Source organism: Colossoma macropomum, unplaced genomic scaffold (genome assembly GCF_904425465.1).
Source record: "Colossoma macropomum unplaced genomic scaffold, Colossoma_macropomum, whole genome shotgun sequence".
Taxonomy (NCBI): Eukaryota; Metazoa; Chordata; class Actinopteri; order Characiformes; family Serrasalmidae; genus Colossoma; species Colossoma macropomum.
This window is the reverse complement of record NW_023494796.1, coordinates 14,136,454-14,155,242: the sequence shown is the minus strand read 5'-3', so window position 1 is coordinate 14,155,242 and position 18,789 is coordinate 14,136,454. Positions and strand designations below refer to the sequence as shown.

Genomic DNA, 18,789 nt, shown 5'->3' with positions numbered 1-18,789 from the left:
TGAGTGTCCGAGTGAGAGCCCGAGCGAGTGAGTGAGATTCAGAGTGAGAGTCCCAGTGAGTGAGTGAGTGAGTGAGAGTCCCAGTGAGTGAGAGTCAAAGCGAGTGAGTAAGATTCCGAGTGAGTGAGCAAGCGAGTGAGAGTGCAAGTGAGCTAGTGAGATTCCAAGTGAGCTAGTGAGATTCCGAGTGAGAGTAGATAGATAGAACTTTATTGATCCCGGAGGAAAATTGCAGCGTCCGAGTGAGAGAGTGATTGAGAGTTTCAGTGAGTGAGTGAGAGTCCAAGCGAGTGAGAGTTCCGAGCGAGAGTCCCAGTGAGTGAGTGAGTGAGAGTCCCAGTGAGTGAGTGAGTGTGCGAGTGAGAGTCCGAGTGAGCGAGTGAGAGTCCGAGTGAGCGAGAGTCCGAGTTAGCGAGTAAGAGTCCGAGTGAGCGAGCAAGTGAGAGTCCAAGTGAGCGAGCAAGAGTCTGAGCGAGCAACCAAGCGTCCGAGTGAGCGAGTGTCCGCGTAAGTGAGCGAGAATCTGAGCGAGTGAACGAGTGAGAGTCCGAGCGAGCAAGGAAGCGTCCAAGTGAGTGAGAGTCCGCGTGTGTAACCGAGTGAGAGTGCGAGTCCAAGTGAGCGAGTGAGAGTCTGAGTGAGTCCAAGCGAGCGATTTTATCTTATTCACAACTTGTATGAAATGTTTGTCAGATACTGTGTACTTTGAGCTCCTGTAACCAAAACCAAATTTTTTACATACCTGGCCAAAGCTTGATTCTGATCCAATCAGTTTATCTGCTCAAAACAATTGACGATCTGGATGCGTTTTGAGTGGGTTGAGGGACATTTCTGGACATGAATTTACCAAGATGAGTCTGATGACAGTCCAAGTCTAGTGTTTGTTAGCAAGTTAGCCTAGCATCTCCTGTTATGAACTAAAGAAGCTTAAGATATCAAACATGCCTTAGCTGATTGACTGCATCTAGGGTAAGTGATAAATGATGTTAATATGATTTTTCCCTAAGTCTTTCAACATGGGCTTTCAGTGTTCACAAGCAAACTCATGACCATAATGCTCCACACATTTAAACAGCCACTGTGCACTCTTACAAATAATGGTTCTCAGGTGAATACTTTTACAAAACCTTAACATTATGTGGAGGTTCTTTAAAAAGATGCATGAAGCATCCAGTGAAAGGTTATTTAGGGAACCATATATCATTCTTCTACGACATCACTCCAAAGACCCTTTTTTGAACCTTTTTCATACAAAATATTTAATAAATATGACTGTCAAAAAAAAGCCAGGAACAATCTCAACAAAAAAGAAAATAAAATCAAGCTCTTTATAAGGTCAAATGTGGATGCTGAATGTTGCCATCATTTCATGGAATTAACAAAAGAGAAATACACTGGTTTGTCTTTTATAGAGAGCCTCATTTAAAAAAGAAAGAATAAAACAAATATAATAAAATGTGCACAGCAACAAGAAAAGCCCAACCTTGCTCCTGAAGAGCTATCATCCTTTGGTTCAGACCCTAGTGTGATACAACACAATTGATTCTGCTAATCAAGTGTTTAGGAGATAATCTAGGCTTAATAATATGAGTTTTTTTGTTTTGTTTTGTTGTTTTTTTTGTTTGTTTGTTTTTTTGCTTTCCTCTTCTCAATTGCGAGGAAAGAAGACAAGAGATATCAGTTTTAGGGTATCATTGCCACAACGTACACATAACATGTACACATAACACACTGTATAGGTTTCCATGCATGGCCAATTGGCAATGCCACGTTCTTGTGAAAAACATGAACTCATATATGAAGCATATTGGAAAAAAATAATTCAAATAAATCCTGAAATAGCACACACTCACGTTGTGTGATGTGATGTATATTCCTGTATATTTCTTCCTGTAGAGTGTTTGAGTAGTATGAGCATAAAGCCTACTTTTAGATGCTCACCTTAAGTGATGTGTTTCAATTACGAACAGCTAATTTTAACGCTTAGTTGTTCTTAAAGAAAAAACATTCAATTGGTTACAGTATTGGCCAAAGCTCAAGAAAAAATAGTATCGGCCATCTCTATACATCATCTATAGAAACAATTATATGGAAACTGAGTAGCTTTGATATGCAGATCTCTACACCAAAGAAGGGTGAAAGAAATTTCAGCTTCCTTCACTCTTTTCTCTGGCTATTAGATCAGCATGTGGCTTGTGCAATTAGAAAATCTTTTAGGGCTGTAAGGAAAGGTGAAATTGGTCTTCTGGGATGTGTGAAATAGAGCTGGAACTAAATTCTGTAGTGTACACTCTTAAAAATCAAGATTCCTAAACTTGGCTTGGATGTATGGTTCCAGGAAAAAACTTTACTTGGTTTAGAACCTTTAGTTCTTTAAACTTTGTTTCTCATTTACATCTCATTTACAAACAGGGATCTTTGAAGACTCCTCCACAGTAAAGTTCTTTAGGAAAAATGTGATTCTTCTAGGTCATCACGCCAAAGAACCTTTTTTTGGCACCTTTATTTTTAAGAGTGTAGCAACCTCCAGGAGCTGGGTTGGGTGTTCCCACTGGCCCCCCACTGTTCAAGTATTTAACGCCTAGCATGCTATGTTATGCAAACTAAATCGGAGGCAAAATGATTTATATTAGCAATGTTTTGATGACATTCTCTAATTTCAGTAGGTTAACCCACAAACAACAAAACAGATTTGTTCCTTTGCATTGTTTTTCATTTGTGACAACCAAGGTGTTTGCCACCAAGTCATGTAATAAAACAAAAGCAGCTGTCTTTCTTATGTTCCTCACCTCACCTGCCTTTACAAGTAAGTCCTGGCAAAATGGATACAACAGAGTTTTCAAAAATAATATCTAACAATATACAAAAAGGAAAAAAAAACCTTTCAGGCACACAAATGCCCAAACTATTCTTAAAAAATAGACTGCTCTTTTTCTCTTCAAAATTTTGGCATCTATAAAACATGAAACAAATTTGTTGTGAAAATAAAAAAAGCCATGAGCTTAAAAAAATTTCAAAACCTTCAAAACTAGACAGTACACATAAATAAAAGGAATGATATTTTAAGGCTCTTGATTATTAAGTTAATAAATCAAATATACACAGTGATTAATTAAAAACAAATGTACATATTTACACATTTCTAAATTAACAATTCTTCATATTGGCAGCAGCTGTGAACAGACCCTTGCCTGGGGCCAGACAGTGCCCATTTCTTGGTACCTGCCTTACAGTCTAGTGTTGCTTACATTTGGCCATGTATTGGCCATGGTCGCACTTACTGTTGCTGACATAATCCACTGCATGAGCATCTATAAGGTCCTTGCAATGTGGCATACACATGTGAAACGAGTGACAAGGATATTGCTGTTTACAATCTAGACTGTAAAACTTGCAGTTTGATTAATGAGTAGAGCGCAATTCCCTAAAAGCTTTAGTACTGAGAAATCATTCTCCTGTAGCTTTTCACTGGACTTAACACTGGGTAATCATTTAAACTAGAGCTTGATATCCGATAAATCTTTGTTTAAAAAGATTTCAAGCTAGGCCTGTCGCAATTATTACGTAATTGCCTGATGACCATTATTGTCCACAGTTGTTAGATTTCACAGTAATGTTTACAGTGCAACAAACAGAATGTGAATTTGACACTGACACCTACAGAGGGCAGTGGTCAGTAATGTTTATTTATGTGAGCTCCATATCAGTTGGGAGCTACTAGGAAGTAGCTATATCAACAGCTAGAAAGCAAGATGGGCCACGTTAGGTGTGTACTTTAATAGCTTCATAAAATTAACAAAAATACAATTACTTCATTAATCAGGCTTAATAGACCTTTGCTGCATTTCTGACAATGCATTCTCTTGGTTGCATCTAGTGCTAGAACAGGGAGTGTTGCTCCCACTGTTATAAGCTGGTACTAGAGACACCTGGGACACGCACGACGCAAGACATGCATGAGTACGCATGATACATGCTTTTTGAAAGCTCCAACGTATTTGTCTGTATACTGTAAAGACGAAGAGGAATAGTAACATCTCAGGGCTAAAGCTATCAATGACGTTGTGCTTTGTATCCTTATAAATGATGGTCAGAACAATTTTAATTAAGGTCCATTGAGCGTACGCTCTAAGGCAGGAATTAACCGCATTCTGGACAGTCTCGACCCAGGCAAGACAGACACATCCTGCACCAAGAAAAGAGCAATAATAAATAACATTTTTATGTGTATTTTTCTGCGTTTATCTTTTTTTGTCCTTTGTCATGTTAAAAAAGTCTGACCGTTGCTGTGGTGCAGAGCTGCACAGGCACATTTAGTACACAATAATAGTAAAATCTAACCAGAGAGAGCCCCGACAACCAATAGAAAAAAACTACTTGAGCAGTGATATTGTCATTATAATAATAAAAGTAAAAAAAAACCCTTAAGACTATCTGAAAATAGTACAAAGACTCAAAGATACTCAAACGTATCCACAAAAATAGACATTGGAAATGTATGTGGTGCTGGTAGTGATTTTGTAAAGCAGGAAGAGACTTGCAAACTAGTTTTTGCATAGACGTGAAATACAGCACTTTGGTTTTTTCCAGCCAACCACAACAACTATCAGTTGTAAGCCAGTGTAAGCCAGCTTGTCAGAACTTAAATTAACACAGGGACTCTGCAAATAATAAACCTTAGAGTCAAAGGTATGACACAACAGTTTGAAATGATTCAGCCTCCTCAAGCCTCTGCGTGATCAGTACTGAGGAGGGGTTTGGTCATGTGGCAACACAGTTGCCTGCTATACGATGTACTCCATCCTGTTTAAACTGTGCACTGTCTCCAAGTTTCTGTTGTCCTGTTTGTTAGTCCAGTTGGGGGTTTTGGTGGGTGTTCGCTCCTCCTTCTCCACTAGCGTGTAGGCTGGTTGCTTGGTGAATCGCGCTTTCTGCATGTGCTTCTCCATCTCCTCCTCCTCGACCTCTGTATTGTGTGTCCTAATTTTGGCAATGATCGAGTTCTTCCCCTCGTAGTCTTTTATGGCAACACTGTGGGCTGCATGTTTTTCAATTGGGTTCTTGATCTGGTTGAGCTGCTCACGCACGTTGTTGGTGGTGTTGTCCTCAGTGGCCGAGGCTGCTGTGTTGCCATGGGCATTCTGTTTCCGATGGCGACGAATGCACCACAGGAAGGACATTACAAAGGCCATGATCCAGAGAACGATGAAGATGGAGCTGAGCAGAGGAACCAGATAGTCTAGAAGAAAAAGGTAAAATGAGGTTACTAAACATTAACAGAACTGTATGTCACACAAGTTTACACAAAATTAGTCTGAAAAATTTTTGGCACCTACATATCTTCTATAAGCAATAAGTCTCCCAAACATCACTATAGTTGAAATGTTTGGAATCACTGTTTTCAATTATATAAAACTAATGTTGTTGCAAGTACATTTATAAAATGATCAATATGATGCAAGTACTCTACAAAACGTCCAACTCCTTTGCAGGAAGCTGTTTAAAAAAAAAAAAAAGAAATTTTTAGATGTGTTCAGAATGATGAACTGAGATGTGTATATATATATATATTTTTTAATGAATAAGAAAGCTGAATATTATTGAGAATTATGATAAAATTGACATCCAGAATGCCTCATATCTCAAGGCATGTAACTTTTCCTCAAAAAGGAATTACTGTAAATATATCATAATTATATTATAATCTAAAACCTTCCTAAAATTATTGAATAAAATATCTTAAAATACCTTCTGGTGTCTAGCTGACCACATTTCAATATTTCAATGTGTAGAAGATATTATTGAATTAAATAAATACTATTAATATGAGAAGAGATTCCAAACTTGAAAATTGTGCCATGTGATAAACACATCATATATAAAGTTGGTAATTCCTAACACTGGACAACAAAAACTATAGGAAAATATTCCAGCCATATTTTAGGGCAGTTCTACAGTAAAATGAAAGATCATAATTGACCCTTATTCAGGATCTATGTCCATTTATGTCCAAATTATTGGACATGATTATTTTCCCAGTAACAGCTTTGTATTGTGGAATGAGACAAATAATTTGCTCATTCTCACTTAAAATGGCCAGTCTGCACAGAACACTAGCAAGAATCATTCCCAAGTTACCAAGCGAGCATGCCATTTGGCACTAGTTGAAGCAGCACAGCACCCTGCATTTTGATGAATGGCATGCACAAAGAGGACCCTGATGTCAAATCGATGCTCCGTCCAGCTGGCAAAGCTGATGTAACATTCCACAGCCTGTATGACTAAAGACTCCTTAGAGTTTCTGGGACCTAGTTGGCAATGGCTGTGGAAACACCTTTAAGCCATCATTTTTATGGTGTATACAGAATTACTGTCAAGGACAGTTAATGCCTCTAAAGCTCAAAGTGAAGTTTCTACCATGAGCCGGGTAAGAGTTTTTGATTCCATATAATGACAATATAAACAGTTTCAGTATTTTTAATCCACAGAAATGAATATGAATTTAAGATGTCTGGCAGTACATTTTAAGAAAGATGTCAAAGCTTGACCAAGATGGTGGCATGGTAACACACGCAGTGGCCTCTCTGGGTCCAAATAATGGTGCTGCGTACTGCCTCTGTTCTGTTTTGTATTTATTGTAAGTTTTTCATATTTGTCGTATTGTCTGCACTGTGTATATTGTATTGTTTTGCACTTGTGTTCACCATGGTCCTGGAGGAATGTTGTTTTGTTTCACTGTGTACTTGTATATAGCTGAAATGACAACAAAGCCTTGACTTGGAAAAAAAGAGATGTGGTACATTTGAAATGATGGACATGCTCGGCATCCCTCTTTTCTTGACCAAATGTTACTATCTAAGTCTACTGAAGGACCAAAGTTTATATACTGCAATGCTATATCTCCAGGAATATAGTTTGAAAAACTAGCCTTTGACTGGCCCTTGAGAACATTCAAGTGGATAATAAAATAAATTTATATTACATTTCACTAGCAGCATTGTTATTTAATACTACTATTACTAATAATAATTATTTATAATAACAATAATAATAATAATACATGATACTTATACAGCACTTTTTAAGAACCTTTACCTTTGGCATATCTGTACGATAAACTCATGTCTAGTCAGAGTGTGTGTAAATTAAAGCGTAGTATTTTAAGAAACTCAGAATGCTTAATTTGAGGTTGAATCATAATCATAAAAATACAAAATTTCAGTGTTAATAAGTGCAGATACAGGCATCCATGTACGTGATAACCAATTCTGTTAAAATACTGTGAACATGTAATTGGTGAATCTGAATCAAAATTTGCTAACTGAAATCTTGATCAGCTCAGTAGTCTTTCAATTGAGAAGTAAGTACAAATAGCAAGAAAGAATTCAGTGACCAGGTGGATTTCTTTATTGAGAATAACCATTGGATCTGTTAAATGATTTCATTTTATTTGCTCACTACTGCAACGTCTGAATGAATTAAACCATGTATAAATCATATGTATACAGCTGTATAGAAAAGTTGAAAGTGAAAGGTTTGAAAAGTTAACATCCTCTACTATATCAGGCTGCAGTTGCTGGTTTCAGTGTTGCTGAAGTTAAATCAGTACACAAATCTCTGCATGTTTTGATGCCATACGGCAGTTTCATGAATCGGGCATGGACCAGTCAGTGCATCATTCTGGGCTCGTTGCTACGTGCAAACACAGATTTGTGCACTACAATTTGCAGAAATATAGATGTTATTGGAATGGTGTCACCCGCTGTTTTCCTCATTTTTTCACTGTTTATCCCCCTTTACTGAGAGGTTCGTACCTGTTTTGCTGGGGTTTTGCCTCTGCTGCAAACGCACTCCAGTGACAGCTGTGATAATAGAGCTGTTGCCAGTGCGCTTGCTCACCAGGTCTATAATCCGATCAGTGATCTCTTTAATGGGGCTCCTGTCCAACCTTGGCTCTTCGATTGACTATAGACAAGAATTTGAATAGTAATTTGAAAAGTAACTGAGCATGTGTTAGCCGTGATTTTGTAACCAAAAAAATAATAATTAATCAATCAATCACACAGCAATCTTACCCACAAAAGGGCCAATGTAAAGGTTGGCAAGTTTTCATTCAAACCTTATATAACTAATCACTAGTTTGAAGACTGAGACCAACTAATTAAACAACTGGAATAAGGTGTGCTTCTGCTTGTTTGAAATAAAAACCTGAAGCCTTTCATGGACAAGATCTCGATTACATCATATCTAATGCATGAAATTCTTCAGAAAACATGAAAGGATGTATACTCACTATGCTGACATGGATCTCATTGCTGGCAGAGAAGGAGGGATCGCAGGCGATGGAAACACCATACTCTGAGGAGAGGTTCTTCACTACATACACCTGTCTCAGCTCATTACACACATGTTCTATACTCAGACCCTGCAGAGACAAAGAAAAGCTATTAGGACCAGTTAGCGATGGTAACTGAAAGCAAGGTCCTTTGTACTACAAAGATAAAAAATCTCTTATGAATGCTGATATGTGAAGATGAGAGGAAAAAAGTAAATAAAGAAGATGGATGGGTTCTAAATTCCATAGTCTTGATTTCTGTCATGCTCAGAATGGTTGGCCGTAAGAATGCTTGGCTAGTGGGCAGCTGACTGTTTCTCAAGACTTGCATGATTACTGCTTTGGTGCTACAGTGCTGCATTTCTATCTGTGCAGCTACGGCATATTAACTAAGGAATGTCTCAGTTCAAATAAGGATACAATGTCCATGCATAATGGCCAAAGTTTCAGCAATGCAGAGGGTAGCCTTCTATGGGGACCTAAGTTTAAGTCCAGAGAGTGCTTTAAGTGATCACGTTGGCAGCACACTCAATGAGCCTTTCCCCCTGAAGCTATGCCACATACAGCCCCAAGCAAGTCAAGCACATCTGCTTGGTAGCCAGTGAGTGTTCTCCATGATGCAAAGCCTGCCTTTACAGGCATCAGAAGAAAGCATTTTCAAAACTGTATCCTTTTGCATTACAGCAGTGTCTGCAAGTATTTTGGTGCCTTGTTAAAACTGAATTTGCTAACTTTTAAAAAAATACATTTTTACAAAATTAGCAAATATTATTTTTTCAACAACAACAATTTGTCAAACCCATAACCTAATAGAATTTGCAATTTCCTTTTGGCTGACTAATGTGGCTGAGGTTGTGCCTGTTGCAATAAAATTGTGTTGCTCACTGCATTATGCGGAAGACACTTTCAACAATTTAACAATGAAAAGATGGGCTGAATGATTTGACAGCAAGATAAGAAAAGTCAATCTCTACTTCGAAAGGATGACTCACTCGAGGCATGGTCTCTTTACTGAAGGTGAACGTGATGTTGGCACAGCTGTTGTCCTGGTAAGGGAAGCTATGGTGGCATTTGGAGTTTGGTGGAGGGGGCGCAGAGGGCCAGCACTCTCCCAGGCCATGGCAGGGCTTCACAAAACAATGCTCCTCTTTGATGGAGATACAAGACTGGCCCAACCGGCATCCGCCATGGCCTTTACCAATCCGACAAGACTTCGGCCCACACCACATCTGAGGAAAAAAAGCCCAACAGAGCATTTCACATTATGCATTCAACAAAAAAACTCTATAACCTAAAAAGAATTACAAGTGACCACTTGCAAAATCTGTGGCTACGTCTGACAAGCTTTCAAATCGTGCATGCCAAATATCTTTAAAGCAATAGAACCAAATTTGTGCAAAGGAGTAGCAAGAAAAGGTTTACAGCATATGTCTGAAGGCCACATTCATAACATTGTAATCAATTATCACTCTAAAGGTGCTAAAAGAATGAAGCCTACAGATTAAATTCAAAAAGAGAGAAGTCTCAAAGAGCAAAGGAGCTACATTATACCTGTCCAGTAGAACAGGTAATTGTGTGATAGCTAGCTAGCAAACAGTGACTGAGCTGTCACTGGTCTCCATTTGCCTGCTCTAAAGCTAATCAGTATTTAATCCAAGATACTAAATAATGAGATCACAATAACAAAGAAAGACTTTATTAACTAGCTAGATTTGTTAGGTTAGCAAACCTATAAACCTTGGATCAGATGTACATGCTCTCTGTGAAGTTTTTTGATAGCTTTAAGTGGTCTGACACTCTGTTTCATACAGATCCACTCTTCTTGTGTTGAAATGAATCCCTTTTGATTCCCCTATAATATGTCGCAGCACCCATGCACAGCATTGCGGCATATTGTAAAATTCTGAAAGATTGGATCTAGTTACGTTGCTAAGCTAAAACTAGAAAATATTTAGGGAAAGGCATTTAGCAATGGGTCAGTGTGTAGGTTGTAACCTTGTGTGTAGGTTAAAATCATACATACCCTGGTGCAGTGGACCTTTCCATTGTGACACTGACAGGTGTTGCAGTCTTCTTCCCATTTTACTCCATCAGCGGTACTTTGACCTCCATCAGAAATGCAGGGCCTCCCTGTGACTGAGTGACAGACGAAGATAAAGGAAGGTCAGAAAAAACAACCTTCAATGAGCACTTGCAGACAACTCTGTCTTCCTTGTGGACTGAGCTTGTAATTGTCCTCCCTGCCACAAAACGCATCAGAGCAAGTGATCTGGCACACACAAGGAGCTCAGATCAGGACCTACAGCAGTCAACTCACAGCTTGGGATTTTCTGCTACCTGGCTAAAAAGTGTCTTGTTACCCTGGTGCTTTACTGGATTATGTGATAAAAGAAGATGGTGTGTAAGATTGTGCTCACTTTCTTGACAATGAGGCCCAGTTCGTCCAGGTGGACAAAGGCAGTGATAGCCGTCGATCTCATCTATACATGTAGCACCAAAGGCACAGGGTGAGGACTGGCACTCGTTAATATCTGAAGGAAACCACAAACACTTCCTTTACTTTCTTAGAAGCACAAACAGGAAAAATTGGGAGTAATTAGGCAGTAAAGCTAGAGAAAAAATATGTTTTACAGAAAGACATCTGACGGAGCAACTGGTCCAACTTTAATAGCCTTGATCTAACATATAACCATGCTCAGCTGACAGTAATTTCATTAGTGCAGGCTATATTTACAGTTACGCCTGCACCAAACAGCAAAGCCTGAGGTATGTCTTATAATAAGGAGCTAAGTGGCCAAATGAAAGTTTTTAAAGGGGACAAATGAACTCTAATCAGTGCTGAGCACCAAGGCTAAATGGCTTTTTGGATGCTGTAAGCCTTTTCCCTTTAGGAATTATGAACTCAGAATATGAGGACAGAGCTGGCTGGCTTGTTTGGCACTCTGCCAGAATGGCCGGCTAAATGGCTGGCTAGACAATTATGTCCCAACCCTGACTTTTTTGAAGGATAGAATCAGGGCCAGGATTGGCTGTGGCTGAAGGACCCCATCATTCATAAGGCTCACACTCACTTATGCGACAGTCAGGGCCAGCGAAGCCTGGGGCACACTCACACCGGTACCAGTTCTCTCCATCTACACAAGCCCCACTGTTGTAGCTAGAGAGGGAAAGAAACAAAGAAAGGGAGAGAGAAAATGATCACGGTAATGCTAAAACTTCCTCCCTTATACATTATAATTCAGGAAGACATTTCAACAAAACTTTTACCAGTGCAGGCATGAGTCATTCTGATGTTGAATTTGATACTTTACAGTGGAATTCCCCCTTAAGAAGCAATGCCCAAAGCGCAATGAGCTATTTTTCTTTCTCTTTTTTTCTCTTTTTTTTCACATTGAACTGAACTTAAACGATCTCTTGATCAGTTGAAGCAGGAAGTCGAGCGGCGTGCACGGTAGACAGCAGGGCTGAGCGCACCTTTGGAATGACAGCAAAAAAAGGGCGTGCCTATTTCCCAGCACACTGCCTGCAGAGTGTGAGAAAGTTCTGCACAACTGTACAGGCTTGTTTACAGCAGCAGGCTGTGTGCACAAAAAACGATTTGCCTGGACTTACCATGGGTGTGGACTGCAGTCGTTGGTATCTGAAAGAGAAAGAGTGAGAATGAGTTTTGCTTTTTTCCACGTTAGTACAGCATAGAACATGTCAAAGCTTGTGTGTGTGCAAAGACGTTATTATTAACAGACCTCCTTTGCCTCTTAAAAGTACTAGAGTCTAACTGATATAACTGGCTGAGCAATAAAGCAGTATTAAGCAGCTTGTTTTACGTTGTAATGAACAGACACCTTAGAGGACAGTTATTCACTTTTGAGAACTTAATGTTTTTTAAATTCCTAAAGTGCTAAATTCACAGTCACCACCTGCATTCTTCTATCGCTGTAATACAGGTGGAACTGGTTAATATGAGCACTGAATTGTTGCTGCAGTCACACTTAACCTTTAGCCTGAGGATAATGTTATAACACAAAAAAAAACTTTACGTGAAGAGGACAGATGAATAATAAGAGCTGATGTACAGATCCTAACAACTGCAAAGAATACTGGGAAGCTCCACCCCCGGCACTATTTATATTATTTAAGACTTTGCAAGTTGGTGTTTAAAAATTGGGACAGTTGAGAACTGATAATTACCTGTGGCCTTTTAAAGCTGCCAATCACATCAAGTTCAACTAAAACTAATGGTGTTAAATTTTTCATCACATTAAATTACATTAGCTGATACTGTCAGTATTAACCAGTATTTTCAGCACCTTAAAACAGGCATCTGTGTTAGTGACAAAATGTATATATTAACCTTCAATGACAAGCACTTCACAGCCTTTTTTTCACTTTTACACATGACTAGGCTAGAGTGAGAGTCAGAGATATAGAGGACGACAGGAAAAGAATGTGCAGAGAAAAAGAACCATAGGGGGTGGGCTGGGGGTTGTGGACATCTGTCTCCATTTTCCTCATTTAATTTTTTTTTCCTATTCTCCTTCATTGCCAACGACAGTCTACAATATTTAGTCAAAGAAAGAGAGAATAAGAGGAAGGTGAGCAAAGAAGAAGAACGGAAACAAACGAGCAAGTAAACCAAAGTCTGCATTACCAAAAAAGATTTAAGAGAAAACATCTTAAATGTAGACTATACATCTAATATTATGTAATATAAGTAAAATTATCTGCTGGTGCATTAAAGAAGGTCTAGAAATTGACCGACCAAGCTTCCCATATTGTTAGAACAAGATAAAAGTGAGAATTATTACAAATTCTGCCTGCATTTAAGAAGCTTTGATTTGTCAAAATATCTTTTTTGTAGTGTATAAGAAGGCACATTGAAGGCACACTGCTTTACTCAACAACTGTTTCGGGAACAGAGCACATAAAGAAAAGATTAAAGACAAATATCAGATGATCTATTTATATTTTAGTCATTCAGCAAGCATCTTTCTCCTTTACCCTAAAAAATGCTGACTCTCTTGGTGCTGCCTCAAAGAAGCAATACTTACTCTGGGAACAGGTGACACCCTCCCAACCTTCCTTACACACACAGGTGAAAGATTCGCCACTAACTACACAGGTGCCTCCATTCTCGCAAGGGTTGGGCAGACAGCTGCTATTCTTTGCTGTAGAGGAAGCACAGAGAAGAAAAGGTCAAAGCCTTCCCGTCAAAATTTCTCAACTTCACACATAAACATTATTTGCACTTTAACTACTTGACCCTTGTGATTATGAAGGGAAATTTTTTCAGTTCACCCTAGAGTTTGACATATTTCTTGTTATATGTCTCCCAACTCTGAAAGCATTTGGGCTGTCTTTTCTCTCTTCTTTTGTTGTCAGTTCACTTCTATTACTAGGGGTAACTACTATGTTACTATGATAACAAGAACAACTCATTGATATTGATACTAACAACCAATAATTGATTTTTTGCATTTTCACACTATATGGTTCACACTATAAATCATACATAAAATGCAGTGAGGGTGAGACAAAACTCTAAATAAAGATCACTGATATTGCCATAGCACAGCTAAATCAGTAATTTAATGATTGCTGTAAAAATTTACATTATTTAGCAGACATTCTTGTCCAGATCCACTCACAAAAGCATGTGAACGTAACACTGGAAGTCACTTACCCAGGGACTCTTATTGGTATAGCAGTGTGCATGTACAGTCGTATGCATAAGTTTTAGTATCTTGGTTCAAATTACATATGAAAACAGTTAACACATCCTTTACCACACCTAAATATGGCATTTTTCTGCACAATTTTCTTTTTATTTGGTGAATTTAACATTTTGACTGTATTAATTAACAGTAATTGTACATTAAAATGGGGAAAAAGGTGTTCTCTATAGAGGAAGACAATCAACAGCTTATGCATACAACTGCTTTCTCTTACTGGCATAGTAGTGGCACTCCTGCCTCAACAGGGAATCAAACTTCTAGTCTCATGTGTTTAGGGTGGTGCATGCACTAAAAACAGTGCACAAACTTTTCGGTTGTAGTTTTCGACTTTAACTCCAATATATTGGCCACTGATTTACTTATTTAAACATTTTTTTAAATTATGGTATGGTAGATTAGTAAACCTTTAAATGACTCAGTGTGTCATGACTCCCTTTGGCTCTGAACTCTCTTTGGACTCAATCTTCCGACCAGGCCAAGATCTCATTTTTTGTATCTCGTTTATCAGATAAAGCTTTAGAATGGGCCACCGCAAGTTGGTCACATATTCACAACCTGTCTTTTAGCCAATTCCTAAGAGAATTTAAAATTGTGTTTGATCACCCCCATGAAGGACAAGTCAGTGGTGAAATGTTAACCAAGCTCCGCCAAGGCCGCCGCTCAGTAGTAGAATATCCTTTGGAATTCTGCACAATAGCTTCTAGTAGCAGATGGAACGAAGCAGCACTACTGGTTATTTTCCTCCAGGAACTAAATGCGGACATTCTAACAGAACTGGCGTGTAGAGACAATGACCTTTCCTTAGACCAGTTAATAACCCTTTCTGTCCGCCTCGATCAGCTGCTGAATAATCGTGGCAGGAAACGAACGGACAATCCTGGAAAAAACATTGTGAAAACACGAATTACCCCTAAACACCTGACTCATGAAGAAAGTGAAGAACACATGCAGTGTGACTCCTCCCATCCATCCAAGGAGGAGAGGCTCCGACAGCTGAGAGAAGGCCTCTGTTTGTACTGTGGTAGTGCCGGTCATTTAATATGGGACTCCAGGACCAGGCCGCCCAAAAATTCTGTGCTGACCTCTGGAAAGCACATGGAGAATACTCCACGTGCTAATGTGGTGAGTGTTCCCATAAAGGTTGGTTTCCAAGTTGTTTTTATTGCCTGTCATTGTCTACTGTCATCAAGTGTCTGTTGTTGTTTCAGACCTTATAGATTCCGGAGGTGAAGGAAATTCCATCTATTTCTGATTCGTTGAACAACTCCAAGTTCCTACAGAAGACCTGCCAATGACACTGCGAGTAGCTGTGCCATTTCATCTAAGACCCAGCCTCTACTCATCCAAACCAGTGCTCTTCATTCTGAAAACCTTGCCCTTTTCATCATAGAACAATCAGGGTTTGAACTTATTCCTGGTTAGAAAAACATAATCCCACTATTTCTTGGTCAGAACAAGAAGTTCAGAAATGGTCTGAATTCTGCCACCTGAACTGTCTCTCTTCTCCCAAGTTGTCTGTCAGCTCCACATCCATTGAAAGCCCCCAGAATGACATAATGTAACCATTCCCCCTGAATACATAGACCTCAAGGAGGTGTTTAGTAAAGGCAACACCACAAAACTACCCCTACACAGACTATATGACTGTGCCATTGACCTTGTACAGAACCCTGTACTCCCCAAGTCACGCGTCTATCCCCTTACCCAAGAGGAAGAACTAGCCATGGATACTTACATCCAAGAAGCTCTTGATCAGGGTTTTATCCGACCCTCAACATTCCCAGTAGCATCAGGCTTCTTCTTTGTTAAAAAGAAGGATGGAGGTCTCCGCCCATGCATAGATTACAGAGGTCTGAATAAAATCACAAAAACATATCCATACCCATTTCCACTAGTTCCCTCAGCTCTAGAACAAATAAAAGGAGCCAAATATTTTACTAAACTTGACTTGAGGAGTGCTTACAACCTCATTCATGTCAAAGAAGGAGACGAATGGAAAACAGCCTTTGTGACCACCAGGGGGCACTACGAGCATCTTGCAATGCCTTTTGGGCTCTCTCGTTTATCAATGATGTCCTCAAAGAGATGTTAGGAAAATTTGCCATAGCCTATATTGATGACATTCTCGTGTACTCCCCAGATCTCGAGTCCCACATTAGTCACATTTAGACAGTCCTACAGAAACTCTTGGACAATAATTTGTACATAAAAGGAGAAAAGTGCGAATTCCACTTACAATACGTTTAATTCCTGGGTTATATCATCAGTTCCAACGGGGTCGTAACAGATGATAAAAAGGTCGATGCAGTGCTGAATTGGCCCACACCATCATCAGTTAAAGATTTCTAACGATTCTTAGGTTTTGCTAATTTCTATTGGCTTTAGTAGTATTGCTGCCCCCATCACTGCTCTGCTCAAAGGTAATCCCAAGCTTTTTCAATGGGCTGAACAAGCTGAGAAGACTTTTTTAGTGCTTAAAGAGGCATTTTCTACGGCCCCTATCCTCAAACATCCTGACCCCTCAGAACCTTTTGTTGTGGAGGTGGATGCCTCAGAAACAGGCTTTGGAGCTGTATTATCACAACATTTCAGTAACCCTTTAAAACTCTATCCAATAGCTTTCTACTCACACAATTTAACACCCACTGAAAGAAACTATGGTATTGGCGATCGCAAACTTTTAGCAGTTAAACTTGCATTGGAAGAATGGCGTCATTGGTTAGAGGGAGCTAAGCATCCGTTTCTCGTCTCACTGATCACAAAAATCTAGAATATCTATGTAACGCTAAACGACTCAATGCTCGTCAAGCCCGTTGGTCCCTATTCTTTGCTAGGTTCAACTTCAACATTACATACTGTCCTGGCTCAAAGAACACCAAAGCAGATCTTCGATTTCTGCATCTTCTGCCCTGAACCTATCTTGCCTCCCACAGTGACTGTATCTACCATTCAATGGGAGATAGATGAAGTAATTGAAAAGGCCTTAGTAAACTAACCAAGTCCCTAAACATTGCCGTCCTGGTAAACTTTACGTACCATCTCAGTTTTCTGATAGATTAATCACCTGGGTCCATTCTTCTCTTACATCTGGTCATTCGGGAGAGACACGTACACAGCAATTAATTTCAACTAGTTACTGGTGGGAGACCATAAACCGCAATGTTCATTCGTTTGTTGCTTCATGTACTATTAGCTCTCAATGCAAGATGCCTAAGACCTTGCCCGCAGGTAAGATGGCACCATTACCAGTCCCAGCTCAACTGTGGTCTCACATTGCTGTAGACTATGTGACTGATTTACCTGAATCTCAGGGCTACACCACTATCCTCACAGTCATAGACTGATTTTCAAGAGGTGTCCAGTTTATCCCATTCGCTAATGTCCCCATGGCTTTCCAAATGGCCAAAGCTCTATTTAATCAGTTTTTTTTTTGGCATCCCAGAAGATATTTTATCAGATAGAGGTCCCCAGTTCACTTCGCAAGTCTGGTCCGCATTTTTTGAGCATGTCGGAGTGTCAATCAGTCTGACGTCCGGTATCATCCACAACCGGACAATGTGAGCGAATGAATCAGGAATTGGGGAAGTTCCTCAGACTCTTTTGTTTAAACAACTCCTCAGACTGGTCTAAGTTTCTTTTATGGGCAGAAATAGCGCAGAACTCTTTTCAGTGTGTCCTGGGTTACCAGCCTCCGCTGACGCCATCACTAATGCTGTTGATGCGTGGAGGCAGAGAAGTGAAAGCTTATGGGAGGAAACCCATCAGCGAATAGAGGAAGCGCTCCAAAGAATAAGGAGAAAGCTGACCGCCATAGAGGAGAAACCCCTATCTATCAGCCTCAGTGTTGCTGTCTACCAGGGATTTCAGAGCATCTGAGGGAAGTAGGAAGTTACTCCCTAAATACACTGGTCCTTTTAAAATACTTAGGAAACTTAACGATGTGACTTATAAATTGGATTTGCCCCCCAGGTTCCGAGTCTCACGTTCTTTTCACATTTCTTTACTGAAACCTGTTATTTCAGGGCCCCTGGACGAGGCTACGCCGGACGTCACACCGCCCCCTCCGGAGGAGATTGACAGAATGCCTGTGTTCGCTGTCCACAGGCTGCTGGACTCCCGGAGACGTGGAGGTGTACTCCAGTACCTTGTGGATTGGGAGGGATATGGCCCTGAGGAGCAGTGTTGGGTTCCTGCACGGGATGTACTGGATCCCGGTTTGATAGTGGACTTTCACAGCCATCACCCAGAGAAACCTGCTCCTCAACCTAGGGGCCGTCCACAGAAGGTGCCCTCCGGTCCACGTCATGTGCCTCTGCGGGTCGTCATAGACAGATCGCATCTGTCCAGAACCAAGGCAGGTCGGGTCCTGCTCCTATTCGGGTCTCCAGACGTGGGCGTGGTGGTCATCCTGGCCAGCCTCATTCCGAGGCCATCCCGTACTCTTTAGGGGCAGGGTACTGTCATGACTCCCTTTGGCTCTGAACTCTCTTTGGACTCAATCTCCCACAATTCCCTGGAAGATCAAATGACGCCAGCCTTACTCTCATGCTCTAACCAGCACTCCAGTTCCCCAGAGTACTGATTTGTTTCACCTGTTCTTCTCTGATTAGTTTAGTTTAAAGCCCGGGCTTGTAGACAGATTCATTGCAAGGTATTGCTTCTTTCCACAGAGCTACTGAGCTTTATTTCTGATTGTTTATTCCTGTTCTGACCTGTTTTCCC

At 40.1% G+C, this 18,789-nt stretch overlaps 2 protein-coding genes across 2 annotated transcripts in view; one reads left to right on the top strand and one right to left on the bottom strand.

The window, feature by feature from the left end:
* Nucleotides 1–1,591: 1,591 nt before the first annotated feature.
* jag1b (jagged canonical Notch ligand 1b) overlaps nt 1,592–18,789 on the bottom strand; it is a 64,363-nt gene continuing 47,165 nt past the window's right edge. The window contains exons 18-26 of the mRNA XM_036582873.1: nt 13,384–13,500; nt 11,948–11,975; nt 11,407–11,492; nt 10,753–10,866; nt 10,359–10,471; nt 9,328–9,564; nt 8,294–8,425; nt 7,815–7,965; nt 1,592–5,239 (exon numbers count right to left, since the gene is read on the bottom strand). Of these exons, the coding sequence (XP_036438766.1) occupies nt 4,785–5,239; nt 7,815–7,965; nt 8,294–8,425; nt 9,328–9,564; nt 10,359–10,471; nt 10,753–10,866; nt 11,407–11,492; nt 11,948–11,975; nt 13,384–13,500 (1,433 nt within the window). The 3' untranslated portion in view covers nt 1,592–4,784. The remainder of the gene's footprint in view (nt 5,240–7,814; nt 7,966–8,293; nt 8,426–9,327; nt 9,565–10,358; nt 10,472–10,752; nt 10,867–11,406; nt 11,493–11,947; nt 11,976–13,383; nt 13,501–18,789) is intronic.
* On the top strand, nt 11,781–18,700 carry LOC118816473 (chromobox protein homolog 2-like). Its single transcript, XM_036582874.1, has 2 exons — nt 11,781–11,989; nt 18,090–18,700. Exon 2 carries the CDS (start codon nt 18,149–18,151, stop codon nt 18,512–18,514), a length of 366 nt encoding a protein of 121 aa, XP_036438767.1. The 5' UTR covers nt 11,781–11,989; nt 18,090–18,148; the 3' UTR covers nt 18,515–18,700.

Excerpts from the sequence above, each read along its gene's own strand:
- LOC118816473 (XM_036582874.1), top strand. The coding sequence starts at position 18,149 with ATGCCTGTGTTCGCTGTCCACAGGCTGCTGGACTCCCGGAGACGTGGA.